A 19,542-nucleotide genomic window follows, 5' to 3' on the forward strand; every position below is an offset into this window, starting at 1 on the left:
ATAGCAAACTTTTAATGATGTGAAGTACTTGCTTTAACTATTACTCTTAACAAGTTCTTTAACTTTTGTTTTCAACTTAGATTCATACACAGACTGTTCCATACTTTCTTGTGAACTGAAGTGATTGTGAAAGTTGTGCTTCTTTTGGAAATATTGTAAGTCTCCGTGATTAACTTTTTTATTTATTTTTTTATTTTTATTTTTTTGCTGTTAACTGGTGTCTCCTTCCTTTAATGTGAATTTGTTTTAAGCAGTAGTAGAGAGCCTGTGGCCATTCCCCTCTGGTCTGGCTAATGGTGAGGGATGATGGGATTATTGTGTTCATGAATATTTGAAGGACCATAACTTCTCTGTTCCTGGATTAAAGCTTCTGTGTTTTTAGTGTATCAGAAGTGTATAATATAAAAGCAAACCTGTTTTATATACACTATTACTGAAGTAACTTCCTGTTGAGAATTCTTCCTGTTTTTTTCTATGAAATAGCAGTATAGCTGTATTTGTGAGATTGACATTCGCTCTTGAATCTGGATAATCAGAAGTCCATATTTCTTTTTCTACAATAACTCTTGACCAAATATTGATACACCATGCAGTTCTTCAACACAGAATGTGCATGGTAGCACTTTAGATGCTAGTAGTTTAAAGATGAAATGGTACTTCAAAGTACCCAGACATCTAATGCTGATGTATGCAATTGCCTAGATGTTGTTAGACTGAAGCTCCTATAGTCCCACACCATTTGCTATGCTGGTCGTAGTGCTCAGTAATACACTCCCAAACCATTTAGAAGATCCCCATGTCCAATGCTGCTTCTAATGGGTTAATTGTACATTCATAGATGTAATGAGATATAGTTTTAATCCTTTTCCTGATTTCTTTCATTTAAAAAAACGGACAGATGGTCCTGCAGTGGACAAGCTAAAAGCTTTAAAGTGCATTTTTCTTAATGCTAATTATATATATAATGCTTGTATGAATTTTAAAATGGAACATCACTCAAAGGTAGTGTTATGGCTTTTAAACATGGAAGGGAAAGGTAAATACGCTATCAGTATTTTCTCAAGTGGACAAGAACCTGCTTGTTCAGTTTTAGATTCTCTGGGTCTGTTTTTGCTTACCAGCTATAGTGCTGAAAGGTGATTTATTTTTATATAAAATACTGCATTTGTGAGCCATGAATAGGACCAGCTCTTTCTAAACAGGAGAATAATATGTGACCATCCCAGTGTGATTGCAGGTGTGAGGGGATAGCTATATTAGGCAAAAATTGTCATGCAGTTAGTTATTCACTGTATAAGAAAAAAAATTCAAAATAAACAAGAATGCAGTAAAATTTTACTAGGAACAATTGAAATGTCACAATTACAAAATTTGCACTCTTCAACAGGCTCAATATTCAGTAAAACAAACGAAATCCGAGTTCAGGTGTCATCAAGAAAGGAGAGAAAAATGTCCCAGGACACTCTGGGGGCTGGGGGAAACTCAAGTTGCAGTCAGTAAGAGTCTCGAAAGGAGCATAGGAATTGTTAAGCGGTCTTAAAGATATTGTGCTACCAGTGCTTTTGGATTTTGACCATATTAGGATTTTAAAAACATGATAAATGTATAGGAAACTCTTTCCTTGAACTAGGATAAGTCTCCTGTATTGCTGTGTACAGAATTATAACAGGAATCCATCTGCCCTCTTGTACTTGATTTTTAAATATTATTTTGATAATATTGAACAATGTTGCCACTGTTGACCGACTGAAAACATTTGTGTGAAAATACGCTAAATTTTGGAGGACTGGATACTGTCATTGAACTAAGCATCTAATAAAGATGGAATAGTCTGCTAAAGTGGATTATTAATAGAAGTCATGTGATAGATTATGTATTTATTAACTGTGTTTTTCAGAGTAAAATAAAACTCAAACAATTTGATATACTTTGCTAAATAACTATTTATCAAATTGCTAAGTGGAATTGTAGCACTACTTTGTCAAATACTCATAAACTATGCTTCCCTGTATAATTGAGTAATATTAATCAGATGCATAATTCATTTTACTAATCGAGCACTGGGGTGTGGCTGTCTATATCCTTCATTGCTTTCTGGGGTATTCCCTGTACTATGTCTATTGTGTATACAACCAGAATAAATTCTCTCTCAAGCCTTGCTAAAATTATGTTGTTAAGTCCTCTCCCAGCCTCCTTATTCTTTCCATGAATCATTATACAGTGGTGCCTCGCTTAGCGATTGCTATGTTTTACAGCGAAATCACTTAGCGATGCTGTTTTTGCAATCGCAAAAGCGATCGCTTTGCAATGTTTCCTATAGGGAAAATTCGCTTTGCGATGATCGCGGGGAAGCGATCATCGCAAAGCCCCCATTTTCGGCCAGCTGACCGGCGGTTCCAAAATGGCCGCTGGAAAAAAATGGCCGCCCGCTGTGTTGCCTCACTTTAGAGGCACCGAAAATGGCCACCGCAATGGAGGATTTTCGCATAAGGTTAGTTTTTAAGCCCATAGGAACGCATTAAACGTGTTTTAATGCGTTTTATGGGCTTTTAAAAATCGCTTAGCAATGTTGTTGCTTAGCAGCAATTTTTGCTGCACGGATTAACATTGCTAAGCGAGGCACCACTGTATTTTGGTTCCAGCCAACCAATGCTTCTCTACAGCTCCATAATTTTTATTGTATTGTGAGCAGACCTCGGAAAATGACTTTTCAACAGAGGAATGGGACTCAAAGTATCTTGCCACAACTACTCCATTATCAACTGTATCAGGCCATCACTCAAGACATCATATACATTTTTCTTAAAAGTTTTCAAGCTCTGCCTTTTGGGGAGACCTGAGCAAGCCCCACTAAAATATTAGTGAATATTATATATTCGGTGCATTATTCCTCTCTCCCTCATCTCTTTTAGATAACCCTGCTTGAAAATTTGGATTTTCCTTCCCACATGCCAGTACCAATGTGCCCATTCCAATATTGGAAAACTTGCTTTTTTGTACTACCATTTCCAGAACTCTTCAGCTAACATGATGAGTTGTAGTTCAAAAGAAAAGCGTTTTCTAAACATTGGTCAATAGTCTTCCCTAGCACAAGGTTGTTGTGTTCCTCATGCATCATAGATCTGCGTTAGCTTCTGCCTGATAAAGGTGAAGGCCTTGTTTTGGTCATGTTGATGGATGGTCCCAACTGAGGGGTTGTGAGAGCATTTTGCAATAGTTGTTGCAACAGAGGCAGCCTTTTTTCCTGCCAAGAAATCTGAAAGCAGACATGCTTATAAACAGTAAAATGATGTAGTTCCGAAAGTGATAAATAGAACTGGTCAGTCTTTCCTAGCTGTAGCACAAATATTTAAATAAAAGGCCATGGGCTTTTGACCACAGTGTTGCAATTCCTATATTGCCAGACTGGATTAAAATGTTTTAAGGATGGAGTATTGAAAACTCTTTATAAACATTTGAACTGAGAAAAAGAGATGTAAAACAAATGTTTACTTCCTTTTAACTCGCTTTAAAATGAGTTAAACTGTGTGTGTATGAGGCCATTCCTTTAACCTCCACCTTCAACTCTCTGCATGTTAAGATGATTATCAGTGAAGGACTGACGCTAACAAACTGTTACTAATTTTTTCCCCTGCTTCTCTGATTACCTGTGATCTTCAGCTACCAATAATCTACTGCTGCTGGCTTCCAAATGTTTCTAACATTTCAGTGATTACTCTAAAACTGCAACACCTAAACCTTCGCTGTGCTTCTGTACGCTGCTGCTTCTGCTTCCATTTTGCCTTGAGGAAAGTGAGTCGCTTGGAGACAAATAGTAGACTTTAAAAGCAAACGAAACTGACCATTATGAACCTTAAGCTAAGACTACGCCTCATCCTTCTGCTCCCTGTTTACTTTTTGATAAATGTGTACAGTACACTTGTATTCATACCATGGTATTTTCTTACCAATGCTAAGAAGAAAAAGGCTATGGCAAAACGCTTAAAAGCTAAGCCCATCTTGGACAGCCCTGGGAGCCCTTACCGATCCGTTTCACATATTGAGTCGCTAGCCACTATAGACTTTCCTGGAGCAGACACGCTGGACAAATTATTTGACCTCGCTGTGGCAAAGTTTGGGAAGAAAGATTGTCTCGGAATAAGAGAGATCTTGAGTGAGGAGAATGAAATGCAACCCAATGGAAAAGTATTTAAAAAGGTAAGAAATACTTTGAAATTTTAAATAACTTGAATGTTTGGGAAGGGATGAAAATATGGCTTTTGAATATCAAACTTCCTAGGCAGCCAAGATCAGTAATACAGAGAGCAGTGCAATATGTAGCTTCACAATAACATGTGCTTTTTGAGAGGTTTTTTAAAAATACTCTTGTGCTGCTTTTGCAGTACAGCAGCAGTAATTAACTGCTAATTTCAAACAGCATTGTCTTTCATATATTATTTTTTTCCATAAATATGGAGAAAAGGGTAACAATTCTATTCAGATATGTATTTGCTTCAGGTTCTTGAAATCAAATGTTACTTAGGATAATTTCATTAGCTGTTGTATCAGGCATTTGAAATTTCTTTCTGTATAAAGAAACAGATATATGCTGTTTGTCTTTCTGGTTTTCTTAAGGATGCGTAAAATATTTAGATGCTAATACTCCTGAATTCAGGTAGTCTCTTTCTACTTATATTGATGTGTAACTTTTCAAGTAGTTGAACAGTTTATCAAGCAAATGTTTAATCTCTGACCAGCTGATCCTAGGAAACTATAAATGGCTTAACTATGAAGAAACTAACCAGAAATTGAGCCACTTTGGAAGTGGACTCACTGCGCTTGGTCTAAAGCCGAAGAACACGGTTGCTATATTCTGTGAAACTCGAGCTGAATGGATGATGGCAGCACAAACCTGCTTCCGGTACAACTTTCCTTGTGAGTCTTGATATTGTATTTGATATTTGTAAGCTTAAAGAAAAATAGATCTAGGTTGTCAGGCACATTGGTACTTCCCTCCTCATCCGCCTGTGTTTTTTGCCCTCATTGCAAAATTGTCTCCAAGCTGTAAGAGCAGAGTTTAAGAACTAGCACCAAAATGTGCTTCTCTGTGACATTCCTACTTGAGGTTCAGATGTGCAAAAAGTAAGAATAGTGAGAATTGTCAACAGTCATAATTAACAGCCTTCGAGAATACAAAGTGGTAATTAAGACAAATAGTCACTATATTTCCATATGAGCCTGCCCGTCCCCTAAGATCAGGCCAGGAGGCCCTTCTGAAGGTGCCATCCCTGAAAGAAGTGAGGGGGATGGCATGTTGAAATAGGGCCTTCTTGGCTGTTGCCCCCCAACTTTGGAATGCCCTCCCTAGAGAGATCCACCTGGCTCCAACACTCTTGGCTTTCCGGCGCCAGGCAAAGACCTTTCTGTTCAGCCAGCATTTTAATTAAACAATATCCCCTAGCTGGCCATATGAGCAGCATGACTTATTAATTTTAATGTTTTAAGAATTATTTTAATATATGCTATTTTATATTGTCTTTTAAAATGTTTTTAATGTTTTTAAATTTTAATGCTGTACGCTGCCCAGAAGCCACTGGCAATGGTGCGGCTAAAAATATTGTATATAAATAAATAAAATAAAAATATTGTAAATAAATATTCCACTTTATATATATTTGAGCTTCTCATAAAACTGTCAGGCATTCTGTATTTGTTAACTAGGGTTCATGCTGATACTCTGCTATTGTAATGCATTTGAAACATAGATTATGGAAAACCTATAGCTTTTACCTATTCTGCAGTGCAGATTGCTGATGATGAAATCATATGGAGATGCAAACTATTTGGTTTTGTCTTTCATTCCTTCCATTGTTTTTTCTTCTCCGTGAAACAGTGGTAACGTTATATGCTACCCTAGGAGAAGAAGCAGTAACCTATGGGCTGAATGAATCTGGAGCATCGTATCTTATCACTAGTGCAGACCTTCTGGAAGGCAAGCTGAAGGTAGGCCCTTTTCTGATCACTTTGTTCACTGATGAGGATAGTAACACTCCAGTAGATTGGAGCACTTTGTTTGAAAACAGTAGGCTGTACGAGGAGGGTCAATGCAATAGTAATCTTGTGTGTATAAAACCAGCTCAACATTATATTTGAAATAGCAGGAACTTGCAGCCGTGAATATTTTGCATTGGTGCTACAAATTATGGTCTTTGCTCTTAAATTTCAAGAGATCGGTGTAACAGACCTCTTAAATTTCAAGAGGTCAATGTAATAGAACACTTAAATTTCAAGAGGCAATGTAATAGTAATCTTATGTGTATAAAACCAGCTCAACATTATATTTGAAATAGCAGGAATTGCAGCCGTGAATAGTCTGCATTGGTGCTACAAATTATGGTCTTTGCTCTTAAATTTCAAGACTTCCAGTCTTGTCAGAATCTTTTGAAGTTGGGAAAAAGTGGCCACAGGCAGCGCCATTTGTCCTTTTTGTACCGAACTTGGAAAGCCATGACAAAAATCAAAGTGTTCTTCATAGGTTCTGTAACTTTTGTGAAATTCCCTGTCGTCTGAAGGTTACCACAGCTCTAGCATCAACCCATACCCATATTTCCACTCAGGAACATGTTAGATGACCACAGGGGAGTGGGTTATAGTTGTAAAAAATAATAATAATAGCCACTTAAGTAGCTATAATGTAGCCAATAAAGAGGCTGTGCATTGAGAACTTGTGTGTAGTCTGAGTAGTCAATTCTAAACTGTTTCTTGTTCCTCAGAATGTATTGTCAGAAATCCCTGGACTCAGGCATATTATTTATGTGGATAAGAAGACTATCAGCACATCAGACTATCCTAAAAGAATAGAAATCCATAGCATGCAAGCAGTAGAAGAACTGGGAGCCAAACCAGAAAACTGTAAGTTAATTAGCTAACAGATTGTCATAATTGTTTAAGTGTAACTCAGGTTCTACATATATTTTAAGCAGCTCAATGCGTTACACTTCAGACCCTATGGCAAAAATATAAGTGTCTCCCTCAGTTTCCTAGAGCGATCTCGGTTGGTTTGATTTTAGCTGCAAGACCATTCACATGTTTGATGATGGTATAGTGTTGACAGCTCCTGCCTGGCTTAAATCTTGCTTCATGATTTGCAGTCAGAATTCATATGACGTTTGAATGGTTTGGGAGAGGATGGAGAGAGAAAGGAACAGTGAAAAAGCTTTGCACTCATTGTTCCAGAGAAAAGGCACAAATGTGGTACCTACCTATGTGCACAGCAACTCCAAGGCAGTGGCCCTGAAGCCTCTCTGGAGGAGGCAAACCAAATAGACACACCCAGTTATATTTTATTTTCCATGGTGTCTTCATTTGTAATCTTTTCCTTTTCACATCTTTTTCTAGTAAGCCTTCCTCCAAGTCGACCTAGTCCAACAGACATGGCCTTAGTCATGTACACCAGTGGCTCCACTGGGAGGCCTAAAGGAGTGATGATGATGCATAAAAACTTAATAGCTGGAATGACCGGACAGTGTGAGCGAATACCTGGGCTGGGGTAAGAACTCTTGAACTGGTTATATTGCCAGTTTCTGCTGTGTCCTCTCATATCTCCCGTACAAAAATGGATTTTGATGACATTAAAGCAACACTATTAGCTTTTCGTGTGCTATAATATTTTGTCCTTCCTTCCTTCCCTCCCTCCCTCTTTTTCTTTTCTTTTCTCCCTCCCCCCTCCTTTTGCCAACATACTGAAACAAACTGCCATGACTGTTGCTTTGGAAATTAAAACATTAAAAAGGCAGTGAAGCACGCAATACTGCCATTAATTTAGAACGATTTTAGAACATTACAATAAAAAACACAAGAAGATATGAACTACAAGAAGTTTAGATACACGTTAAAGAATGTATGTTCTCAGTTATAAGAAAATGGTTTAGAAAAGTAATCATTCTCTTAGCTTCTTAGAACACTGTACTAAGATATGCTGCTTACTAGCTTGAAGCATATAATCTCTCTCTCTCTCTCTCTCTCTCTCTCTCTCTCTCTCTCTCTCTCTCTCTCTCTCTTAGACCCAAGGATACATATATTGGCTATTTGCCCCTGGCTCACGTACTAGAACTGACAGCAGAAATTTCCTGTATTACCTATGGCTGTAGGATTGGATACTCCTCTCCACTCACACTCTCAGACCAGGTAGGAGAGTCTGCGGAGCTGTCCTTTGAGTTGCTGGGCCAAGGAAGAGATGCTTTTATGTGCCAAGGGCTGGATAATTTGTTTGGATGGGAAGCATCCCCAGAGTTATCACACTGGAAGGCTCAGAAACAATTTGTCCATGAAAGTATAAAACCCTATTATACTTGGACCCCCTGGTGCGTTTTGCATTGGGGATTAGATGAATTGGCTTTCTGAACAGCATTACTCCCACCCCCTCCCATAGTTGAGTTCCGAATTTCCTTTGCACGGAAATCTAAAAAGATGTAACAACTTGGGCTAGTTTTACTCAGTTTCCTACATCTATCTAACACACAAAAGGGTGTCATCAGCAGGCCAGTCTCAATTACTGACCCTGGAGCACAGCAATATGTTGAAATGTGATTAATTTCACCAATCTTTTTACTTTAACTGAATGTTTTCAGTTTGAAGGTCTTCGCAGTGCTAAACAAGTTTAAAAATTCCTTCTCCCATGGAAAGAACTGAATTTAAGCTAGGTCTCTCACTTTTCTTTTTCTTGCAGTCCAGTAAAATTAAAAAGGGAAGCAAAGGAGATTGTACGGTTCTGAAGCCCACACTGATGGCAGCTGTGCCTGTAAGTACGAGTAGGGAAGGGTGTGAGTGAAATATTTGGTCTTCACTGCAAAAAGCATGAACACGAAAAGAAAGGAAGAAAAGTGCAATTCCTGTATGGCAACTCTTGTATTTGCATGGCAGGCAAACATAAGGAAATAAATGCTACAGAAATGTATTTTCCCAGATTAGAAGGTATAGAATTATAGTTCTATATTCCAGTGTCACTAACTCAAGAAACACAGGGGGCTTGCATATGGCTGACAAAGTCCATAATACAAATAAGCTTTTCATTCAACGCATTTCTTTTTTACAGTAAACAGCTGTTTTTACAGTAAACAGCTGACTCCTTGGAAGAGACTTTGATGTTAGGAAAGTGTGAGGGCAAGAGAAGGGGATGACAGAGGACGAGATACTGGACAGGGTCATCGAAGCAACCAACATGAACTTGACCCAACTCTGGGAGGCAGTGGAAGACAGGAGGGCCTGGCGTGCTCTGGTCCGTGGGGTCACAAAGAGTCAGACACGACTAAATAACAACAAAACAGCTGGGAATGCACATAGCTGACTACTGCTGTTCATACTACCGTGTTTCCCTGAAAATAAGACAGGGTCTTATATTAATTTTTGCTCCAGACAGTGCATTAGAGCTTATTTTCAGGGGATGAGTTTTTTTTTCATGTACAACAATCCACATTTATTCAAATATAGTCATGCCATCTTCTTCTGGTTGCTGCACAATGGTGGAGGGTGGGGTTTCACTTAACTAGGTCTTATTTTGGGAGTAGGACTTATATTACAAGCATCCTGAAAAATCATACTGGGACTTATTTTCAGGTTAGGTTTTCGGGGAAACAGGGTAGGTGTTAGGAAACTCCCTCACAACGCCATCCCAGTCACATTATTGGCAAGAATCCTGTTATTTATGCTGGCATAATTGCAGTACATAAATCAAAGCAGCAAACTGCCACTACTTAACCAAACACTACTTATATTCTTTGCGGCTTGCCAGTGGCCGCTGTAATTTTAACCAGCGGATAGTCACATCGGCTGCAGAAAAAGAGCTCAAGATATTGTTTGACCCATGCAGCTTACTTTGTGAAACAGCAGTTTCTTGAGTTTCCCTTATTCCTGATCCATAAAGTAACCTAAGCTTATCTTTTGAAAATAAAACATGTGCTGCTTCAACAGGAAGGTCCTTTTCTGAAAAGAAAAGGATTTCTTTTTAAAAAAATCTTAATGGGACAGGTAGATCCAGCCTGACACACCTTGATGCTTTTGGCCCTCGCTACCAAATAAGAAACGGTTACAACTATATTTCTGAATATGCATGTGCTGTACTGCTGAAATAGTTACAGTATAGGGAGGAGGGAAGAAAGCTGTTTTTTCCATTGCGAATTTCCACTTAGTGTTTACACATAATAGCCCCTGGCTGAGATTGAGCACAGATAGATTAACTAGACTTCACATTAAGTGTTACACAACTAAGGAATAACTAAGCTATTTATTCCCCTTAGGTAGTCAGGCTCCACTAATATAAACTGGACCACGACTGCACATATAACCCCCTTTTAAATTTTCTTTATAGGAAATCATGGATCGAATTTATAAGAACGTTATGAGCAAAGTTCAAGAGATGAACTATATTCAAAGAACATTGTTCAAGATAGGATACGACTATAAATTAGAACAAATCAAAAGAGGATATGACGCACCTCTCTGTAACTTGTAAGTATAGTTCATATATGTGTAGTTGGTATGTGTCTTGTTACAGAAGTAATTGCAACGTAAATCAATTGCATAGGGACTGAAATGTTAATAGGATTCATCCAGTTAATGGTGGTTTTGCATTTCTTGGTCTAAAGGCACGGCCAAGAAATGCTAAACATTCTCTTTCTGCATGAATGGCAGTTATGTAGGGACTGCCCAGTTTGCACCTTAGGCAGAAGGCTAATGCTTTGACATCATTTATGTTAGGGCACTTTCTGGTATTACAAACTGAGGCGGGTATACCGTTTGCCAGAAATTACTTCCTTTAGCGCTGAAACCCACTAGACTGTAGAGTGGAAATAAAAACAAATAATGCATAACAGTTTCCTTTATTCCCCCTGGGCTTTCAAGGAGTGCATTCAGTTCGCTGTTGTGCACATTCAGATTTAAACCGGATAATTTGCTGCTGCTGTGTCACAGAATCGTAATCCTTGGACTCCGTGTAAATGTGCTCCCAATAACTTTCTTCTTTAAAAGCCACAATCCATAGTCTATATACTAACCGAGTAGTATGACTAGTAAAATAGCAGAGTAGGGGATACTGGGTGCCTATAAGGTAACCATTTGCTCATGCAGGTGGCACCTACTCTTCCTATGTTAATGCACACATTTCTTTTTCTTTAAGATTGTTGTTCAAGAAGGTGAAAGCGCTGCTAGGAGGCAACATACGCATGATGCTTTCAGGAGGCGCGCCACTTTCACCTCAAACACAAAGATTCATGAATATCTGTTTCTGCTGCCCTGTTGGCCAAGGTTACGGGCTCACAGAAACATGTGGAGCAGGAACAATTACCGAAGGTAAAGCTTCCGGAGCTGCACCGTCTTAGCATCCAATGTGATTTTCAGCCAAACACTTGAAATGTGGATGCCGTGTCTATCAGTTCTTTCATCTAGGCTTTGTATTTTCAACCTGTTTGAAAATGAAAATACTTTGACTACAATTTTACTCTTTTCTGTTTTATCCCTCTAGTGTCTGACTACAGTACTGGGAGAGTAGGGGCTCCTCTAATCTGCTGTGAGATTAAACTGAGAGACTGGCAAGAAGGTGAGGGAACACTTTATTTCAATAAACATCCATCCAGTGTCAAGATTATCAATATAAACAAGTTGGAAAGCCTGAAAAATATTTGTCTTATAAACTTATTTGTGAAAAAATGCTCCCTTTTCTAGATGTTTCCCCAAAACACTATCCTTCAGGTCCGATACACTTACAGTGGTGCCTCGCTTAATGACGTTAACATCGTCATGAAGCGGATTCGTCGTTATATGGGGTAATCGTTAAGCAGGGCACGACTGTACTTCTGGCCATTTCTTCTCTGTGGGCAAAAATGAACATCCATGTGAGAGACCCCCCTGATCATTTGAATGTAGGATTTCCCACTCAAATTGTTCTCCACTGAGGTGGAGGAGGGAGTAATCCCCAGACAGGCCCCTGAAAGGAAGACTTCCAGGTAATTCGAGCCTTGCTGTTATAAATACGTATAACTTTTACCAGTCAGGCAAAACTCGGCTCTCTGAACGTTTGTTCAGGAGTGGTTCACGATAAGTTCAAATAACTTGTTATTAAAAACATTGTGAACATTGAATAGCTCTATTAAAATGTGATAGGTTGTGTTGTCTCTGAAGTTTTTAGCTTGAAGTTAATCAATGGTAATTCTTAATTACATGCTTTGACCTGTGTCCCAGTTGTCACTATACAGCAAATGTTGTAACTTTGTGTGCACTCTGTGTTACCTATAATTTTCTCAGGAGGCTATACCAGTAGAGATCAGCCAAACCCTAGGGGAGAAATTATCATTGGTGGACCTAACGTATCAATGGGATACTTCAGAAATGAAGCAAAGACAGCAGAAGATTACATCCTTGATGAAAATGGACAACGATGGTTTTGTACTGGTGATATTGGAGAGTTTCATCCTGACGGCTGTCTACAAATTATAGGTAGTTATTCCTTGTGGTTCAGAGCACTGCAGTTTAGTGTACTACCTCTCCAAGTTTAATATGTATCATTTTCTGATAGGATTATTCCAGGTGCTAAATTATGGCTTTATAATATATTGCAAAGAAAAAAAGTGGTTAGGAAAGTTTTCTGTAATCTCACCCAAAAATTTCACAAGCTCATTTTTAGTTTTGCTTTATGTCTATAGCAGATACTAAATTATAAAAGCAAATTGGACTTCCTTCACAAATGGTTTCTCATTTTTTAGGAGTCTGAATGATGACTTCTCACAACTGAACAGTTTAAGAGGTCTGTTAGTACTGACCTCCCTCCTACATGCAGAGGAGGTGTAAGCTTCACTTACCTCTCATGAAATTGTTCCCAAGGAGAGATGAATGACTAAAATCAAGTTGTATACATTTTAAAGCACTGATGGTTCCATCTAATTATTCTCTTAGATCGCAAAAAAGACTTGGTGAAGCTGCAGGCAGGCGAATATGTTTCACTTGGCAAAGTTGAGGCAGCCCTGAAAAACTGCCCACTTATTGATAATATCTGTGCTTATGCCAAAAGGTAAGCATGCATCTATTTGTTAATCATTTTACTTTATTCATTTCTTTCAAGATATTAAAAAAACAATTTTAACAGGCAAAGCAGAGTTTTTAGTTAAAGTAGACTAAAATGTAAAGTTAAAAATCTTATCATTCATTTTCCAAAGGCTTTCTTGCATGGCTTCAGAATTTTAAGACTGGATATAGTCAGGGCCTTTCCAGCAAGTCTGGCGCTATGTATCTCCGGTAGAAAAACAGTATGTCATTTGTGCCTTCTCTTCATTAGATGATAAGAGGCTATTTTTCTGTGAGTAATAGATCATAGATCTGTGGATTGAAAGCTGAGATGGTACACTGTGTCTAGCTGAATGCAAAACACTAACTGAATCTGGGCTATTGGTGCCGTTACTTTATGATGATCACAGGGTGCAGCAAAGAGTCCCAGTTTGCAAATTGGATCCCAGTTTGTGTATTCAGACATGGATCAAATTAGGTGTGAGTGGCACTGCACATGGTTAGTAGACATGTGCACTAGCAGAAGTTTTTAACCTTGCCTTCTTTCTGACAGAGGCTGAAACAGGTGTCATTGGAAATAAGTTTAGTCTCATTTTTGCAGGATTGAAGTGAATGTCTAGCTAATAGCATGTTAGCAACATCTTTAGCAATGAAATATGATGTAGCTTCTGCATGATGTTATATTTCCTTCTTTTTCAGTGACCAGTCCTATGTCATCAGTTTTGTGGTTCCCAATCAGAAGAAACTGGCTGCTCTTGCTGAACAGAAGGGTGTGATTGGCAACTGGGTAGATATCTGTAACAATCCAATCATGGAATCTGAAGTCCTGAAGGAGATTAAGGAGATGGCAAATAAAAGTAAGACAACAGAGTGGCTTGTCTGTGCGTTTGTGATGCACAAAGTGAGACCTACAGCAGAATGCTCGGATATATCCTCACTCGTCTAACAGGAGGGTTTTGTGTTCAGGGTGCCAGCCAGCTGTGCCTTCCTCCAAGATACTGTAAGGCAGCTGTTAGGCTGAAGCGAAACAATTAACTTCTCCTGATTATCTAGCATGAGGTCTTTATACTTACTCCCAAGATCCCACAGCCAGCAAGGCCACTTGGGTGTAGGCTGTAGGTTTTGAAGCACTGAAGTTCAAAAAAACAAAAGTAACTGTTTTCATCTTTTGTTCCTTTAAACCTCAGTATTCCCCTAAAGCACACTCATACCTCCCTCTTGTTTCTCAGTGGCCTCATTTTGGCTTCAGTTCTTTTAACAGAGGAATGCTAACTTCCCCTTGATAGGATAATCTATCCCAAAAATCTGTTAAATAATAAATGTGATAACAAAGTTGGAAAGAATTACAGAAAAATCCTTGGACCTCTCCTCCCCAAACTGCTTGCTTATTCTGGTTATTTCCCACAGCATGAAGGGAGTGATGGTGCTTTGCTGTATGAAACACAAATCCCATCGTTCCCTGCATTTGCCTACTCACTTACATCTTCATGTTAAAGGCAGAAAAGACAGGCATCAGGAATTCAGCTGCCCATGGTCCCTCCCTCCCCATTCCCAGAGTTCACTTTCAGGATACAATTTCATGCTTACGTAGCATGCATTCCTTCTTCTGCATTGCTGTCTTTCCTGTTATTTGAAACTTGCCAGTGTTTGGACTTCACACCACATACCATGCCAAGCAGCCTGCAGCCAGTCTGCTAGTGTGCAGAGTAGATTATCAAAACCCTTTCACCTTGATGTCGCATGTATAGTATTTCAAGTAATATCCACTAATCACAAAGAAATGGAACCTGGGGGAAAAGCGAATAGCGTAAAAAGTGAAGGCTTAACTCTTAAAAACAAGAATAGGCCCTGACAAGTTTTGGCTTCTGGAAATACAGTGAGAAGATGTGCCATAACCCTTGAATTGATTTAGAGAGAGAGAGAGAGAGAGAGAGAGAGAGAGAGAGAGAGAGAGAGAGAGTGTGTGTGTGTTCTATGCTGTCAAGTTGGAACCAGCTGATAGCGACCCTAACAGGGGTTTCAAGGTAAGTGAGATATTGAAGGAGTGGTTTTTCCTGTCCCACTCTCCCATTGCATTTCTGTGACGGAGTGAGGATTTGAGTCCTGTTCTCTAGAATCCTAGTTCGTCATTCTATCCACTACCCCACACTGGGATTTTAAGTAGAGACAGATTTTACTTTTGTGGCGATCTCTTTGATACATGGTGTGTGTGTGAGAGAGAGAGAGGGATTCTGCTACTCCCATCTATAATTGAACACTGTATGTTTGGATATGTGGATATTTGTTTGCTATTAGCATACAGTCTCCATTTCTTAATCTCCCTTTTTCTCTGCCCTCTCAAATGGCTTCTGCAGTGAAATTGGAGAGATTTGAAATCCCGGTCAAGGTGCGGTTAAGCCCAGAACCCTGGACTCCAGAGACGGGCCTGGTCACAGATGCTTTCAAACTGAAAAGGAAAGAGCTGAAAAACCATTACCTCAATGACATCGAGCGAATGTATGGCGGTAAATAACCTACCAATCACCGCGAGTCAGAAGCTGCACAAGAATCCTTCTACAATTTGGGTGTGACAAACCTTATTCCCCCCAATGTTATCTGTGATGATAAACGGGGGAGGCGGCATTTTGTGAAACTTGCGTCCCACTTTGAAGAAGGAATAGCAGTGCTGGCTCGCTCTACTACACTTTCAAGATGCTGCCACTGCCTTTGTTTCATTTGATCACTCCTAATATTGAATGTCTGTGTTCGTATGAAACGCCATCATTGGATAAACCATTCTTTCTACCTTTATATTCCGGCTCCACTTATTCATAAGGAATTAGGTCATTTTTGAAGATCCCAGGATACATATATATATATTTTTAATGGAGGGGGGAAATAGTGTGTCTTTAATGTATGAACTGTGGGTGGGGAAAAGCGAAGAAAGGCTAGGCAGACCCAAGCTTCTGCTTTTCAGAATGCTGCTCAGAAATTTGCCATCTCAGGTCCTTCGCTAGGTGAAATAGCTGCTTTTAACTTGACTTTTGTGAGAGGTGCTAAGAGGCAGAGAAGAAAGAGGGAAGCTCCTCGTTTGAAACGGTACTTTCGCGCAGCCAAAAAACGGCATGGGCCCTTATCCATTCAACATGCAGCTGTTGCAAAATGGGCTTTGTATCATGTGCATTCAGCTGCAGATGCCCAGCAGCTTAATAATCAGTGACGTTTTAGTCTACATATTTGCAAAGGCAAGTTCTGTATTCAGTTGCTCCTTACTGAATACATAGAGTAGCTGGCCATATCCGAGGCAGCTCAAAAAGACAATTTTGGCTCTGTGGAAATACTTGCAGAGAAGAGATATCTGTGATAATGTCTTGAGAGAATTAAGGGCCCGGTTCCAATTTGTTTTTGTTTTGTTCTAATTCTGTACTAAAGAATTGTAAAAACAGATGTAAAAGCCAGTATTTCTCTCCAGTGGCTTCTGCAATTCTGCAATACATCTCCTCAATCTAATTTTTCACAAATTGCTGACTTAACAAAGTCAAGAAATGCACAACTTTGGCATTTCAGCCCATAAAAATATTTATAATATTTAAAAGGGAAGCAGATAGACTTTTGAGCGGAGAAAATAAGTGAACAGAGAGATTTTTTGTGCGTGTTCAGATGCATCCTGTCAGTTCCTTTTGACTCGTTTTCACACTTCCAGAGCTGCCATAAGGGCTGAAATCCTGTGGCTGCTCTGTAGGAAGTTGAAGTTTGAGTCAGCCCATTGAAGCAGTGGAACTCAGAGAGCAGCTGACTCACCAGATTTCCACTGGGCCTACTCTAGCGGTGTCTTGCTACTCTGGATAACAAGATTTCAGCCAAGGAGATTTAAAATCCTTTTTTTAAAAAAATCATATATGACATGTTAGTGCTCCTTGCCATCCATAACACTACTCTGGCTTCTTTGGGGATCTCTGTGCTTCTCCCTCCCAAGTTCATCAACACAAGGAATGGGTTTTGATTCATTTTTATGTTTGTTTTTCAAAAGGGCATTTCTATTTATTAGTTAGTACATGACACAGAGCCAAACGCACGTGAAGACTAAGTATTTCTCATATGTAAGTAATGAACTTGGTTTTAAAACTTTTTTTTTGTCTAATAAGCCTGTCTAAAGGGAATATACTGTATTTAAACCTTTGTCTTTTTCCATTTGTGAAAAATGTTTATTTAAAAACTGGAAATGGTTTGGTGTGTGCTGGGGGGGGAGAGCAGGAAGATGGCTCTTCTGTAGTTTGTGTTCTCTTGTGCTGCAGTCAATAAGAATGTCTTTTTTTAGTTCATTGCGCTGGGCTTCTGTATCCCTTTCGACAGTTCACACTTGAATGCAAAATACTGTAAGGTGTGACCATTCTTGATGCTGTTCTACTTTGCACTTTTTTCTTAATCTTTTTATATATGTTGCTTCCATATTTTTTGTACAGATGTGGTCCTTGATTGCAACGTGTTACACTTTGACTTTGGCTCTAAAGTATTTATAAAATAGTTTTCTTTTATTCATACTTAAATGTGTATATTACGCTCAGAAGAAAAATACCTAGTATTGTTTCTAATGAATGAAGGGAATTTTTTTGTATGAATGTTTAAGTACACAAGTTTTAAATGCAACTTGGTCAAGTCTTTCCTTCTGTGAAGTGTATGTGTGGGTCAGCCAGCTTTTAAAACAACAACAGATCAATCATTCCAGCTGTTACACCTCCAAGCCATTATTCTGACCCGAACTGACTGTCCTTGGGGACCAATTTCAGTTTTTAATAGACAAACTGTTTGCTATATATACCTTCCAGCTGTGCTTCTCTGGCAAGCCTGCACAATGCCACCTGAACCTGCAGAGACTGAAACTCATCAGGTCCAATCTGGCTGCTGCTAATGTAAGAGGGGAGTCTAGTGCTGAGACCAGCAATATGCCTCACACATACACTTTCTTTACGTGTACAAGAAATGCTTCTCCTATCAATTACCGGATTTTTATTCAGATGAGCTCATTGTTGCAGTCTGTTACATTCAAAATGTGATAAAATTGCTCTGTTATTTAGAAACAGATGTGTTATTTTGACTTTGTCAGACATGGTAAAAAAAATGTAAGACAACAAATGCGTATAGAGTAAAAAATAAGTGTTGCCTGCTTTTCGAAATCAGACAGCAAGCTCATGAAATTAGATTATGAAGTGTATTTCTGGCCTACATAATCTCTTTGCTCTGATGTTCATGTGGTCTTTACTGGCTGCTGTTCTTTTCAGTGTGCATGAATCTTCTTAAATAAGAATTATCCGGTGTAGAATACAGCTTAATTGGTGCAGAAAATCATGGTGTTTAAGAGATTTTGTTCTTCCACGGTTTAGGGAGTCATCATGGTTATACATTTTTTTTCTAGAATTTTCCTGCTGTTAAGTACCAAAATTAACGTTTCTAATGTTTCCCCAAGAGACTGCCAAGAAAGTTCCTCCTAGAAGTGTCTGGTTTGATACTATCTCTCTGTTGCCCTTGTGTACCAAACGCTCCCTTAGAAACATTTGTATATTGTTTTCACTCTGCATTCATACATTATTTTGAACCTAGCTCTAAGGCCACATTTAGAACCAACCCAAAAGAATTAGTATGACATGACCACCAAACATTTGAGATTGTGGGATAGAGAAGCCAGAGTAGATCGTCTACCACCTGTTTAATTTTAGTCAACTTTTAAGTACATAAGAGGCATGCTAGACTGGACCAAAGACCCGTCTAGCACAATATTCTGGACCATACACTGACAAAGCCACCAATATATGGCTTGATGATCCTTTTTGTTTTGCCATACAATGTCTGCTTTTCTATAAAGAACACTTTAATGGAACAAAGTTAGGGCTGGTCATGTTTGCACAAAGCAAATTCCAAAATCCATCCGGGGATGATGCCTCCTTTTCAAGTTGGTGTAATAAAGGCAAGCTTTCAAAACAAATATCTCTTCATCAGGAGAAGTGTTACAAAAGTAGAAGGAAGCAGTGGTGTGTGCACGTCTGAACTTAAGCTCTTGTGGTTGGCATATTGTTGTGAGATATAATGGAGGAGATACTTCTAGCAATGGGTGAGAATCTAACATGGGCTGTTTGTGGGTGGGAAGAGTCTCTTGGGAGAGCCCCAGAAATGCCCTTCCATAAGCTAACATGCACTGGATTATGGAGAAAGCCAGAGAGTTCCAGAAAAACATCTACTTCTGCTTCATTGACTACGCAAAATCCTTTGTGTGGACCACAGCAAACTATGACAAGTCCTTAGATAAGATGATCAGGCAGTCCCATTTCTTTATCTCCTGAGAAATCTTTATGTGGGACAGGAAGCAAGTTAGAACTGGATATGGAACAACTGATTGGTTCAAAATTGGGAAAGGAGTACGACAAAGCTGTATATTGTCCCCCAGCTTATTTAATTTATATGCAGAAGACATCATGCAAAAGGCCGGACTGGAAGAATCCCAAATTGGAATTAAGAATGCTGGAAGAAATATCAGTA

At 39.0% G+C, this 19,542-nt stretch overlaps 1 protein-coding gene across 17 annotated transcripts in view; it reads left to right on the forward strand.

Annotated features, from left to right (window-relative positions):
• The window catches only part of ACSL4 (acyl-CoA synthetase long chain family member 4), a 51,833-nt gene extending 33,479 nt beyond the window's left edge, over positions 1–18,354 (forward strand). For 7 of the 17 annotated variants that reach the window (XM_078380774.1, XM_020784322.3, XM_078380773.1 and 4 more), the window contains 15 exons: positions 81–155; positions 3,661–4,197; positions 4,737–4,914; positions 5,873–5,982; positions 6,753–6,891; positions 7,378–7,528; positions 8,043–8,166; positions 8,708–8,779; positions 10,346–10,485; positions 11,153–11,325; positions 11,498–11,572; positions 12,277–12,468; positions 12,925–13,039; positions 13,732–13,889; positions 15,387–18,354. In XM_078380774.1, coding sequence (XP_078236900.1) covers positions 3,847–4,197; positions 4,737–4,914; positions 5,873–5,982; positions 6,753–6,891; positions 7,378–7,528; positions 8,043–8,166; positions 8,708–8,779; positions 10,346–10,485; positions 11,153–11,325; positions 11,498–11,572; positions 12,277–12,468; positions 12,925–13,039; positions 13,732–13,889; positions 15,387–15,544 — 2,136 coding nt within the window. In that variant the 5' untranslated portion in view covers positions 81–155; positions 3,661–3,846 and the 3' untranslated portion in view covers positions 15,545–18,354. The remainder of the gene's footprint in view (positions 1–80; positions 156–3,660; positions 4,198–4,736; positions 4,915–5,872; positions 5,983–6,752; positions 6,892–7,377; positions 7,529–8,042; positions 8,167–8,707; positions 8,780–10,345; positions 10,486–11,152; positions 11,326–11,497; positions 11,573–12,276; positions 12,469–12,924; positions 13,040–13,731; positions 13,890–15,386) is intronic. The other 10 variants (XM_078380777.1, XM_020784324.3, XM_078380776.1 and 7 more) reach the window with 2 other exon arrangements.
• The last annotated feature ends 1,188 nt before the right edge of the window (positions 18,355–19,542 follow it).

Source organism: Pogona vitticeps, chromosome 11 (genome assembly GCF_051106095.1).
Source record: "Pogona vitticeps strain Pit_001003342236 chromosome 11, PviZW2.1, whole genome shotgun sequence".
Classification (NCBI taxonomy): Eukaryota; Metazoa; Chordata; class Lepidosauria; order Squamata; family Agamidae; genus Pogona; species Pogona vitticeps.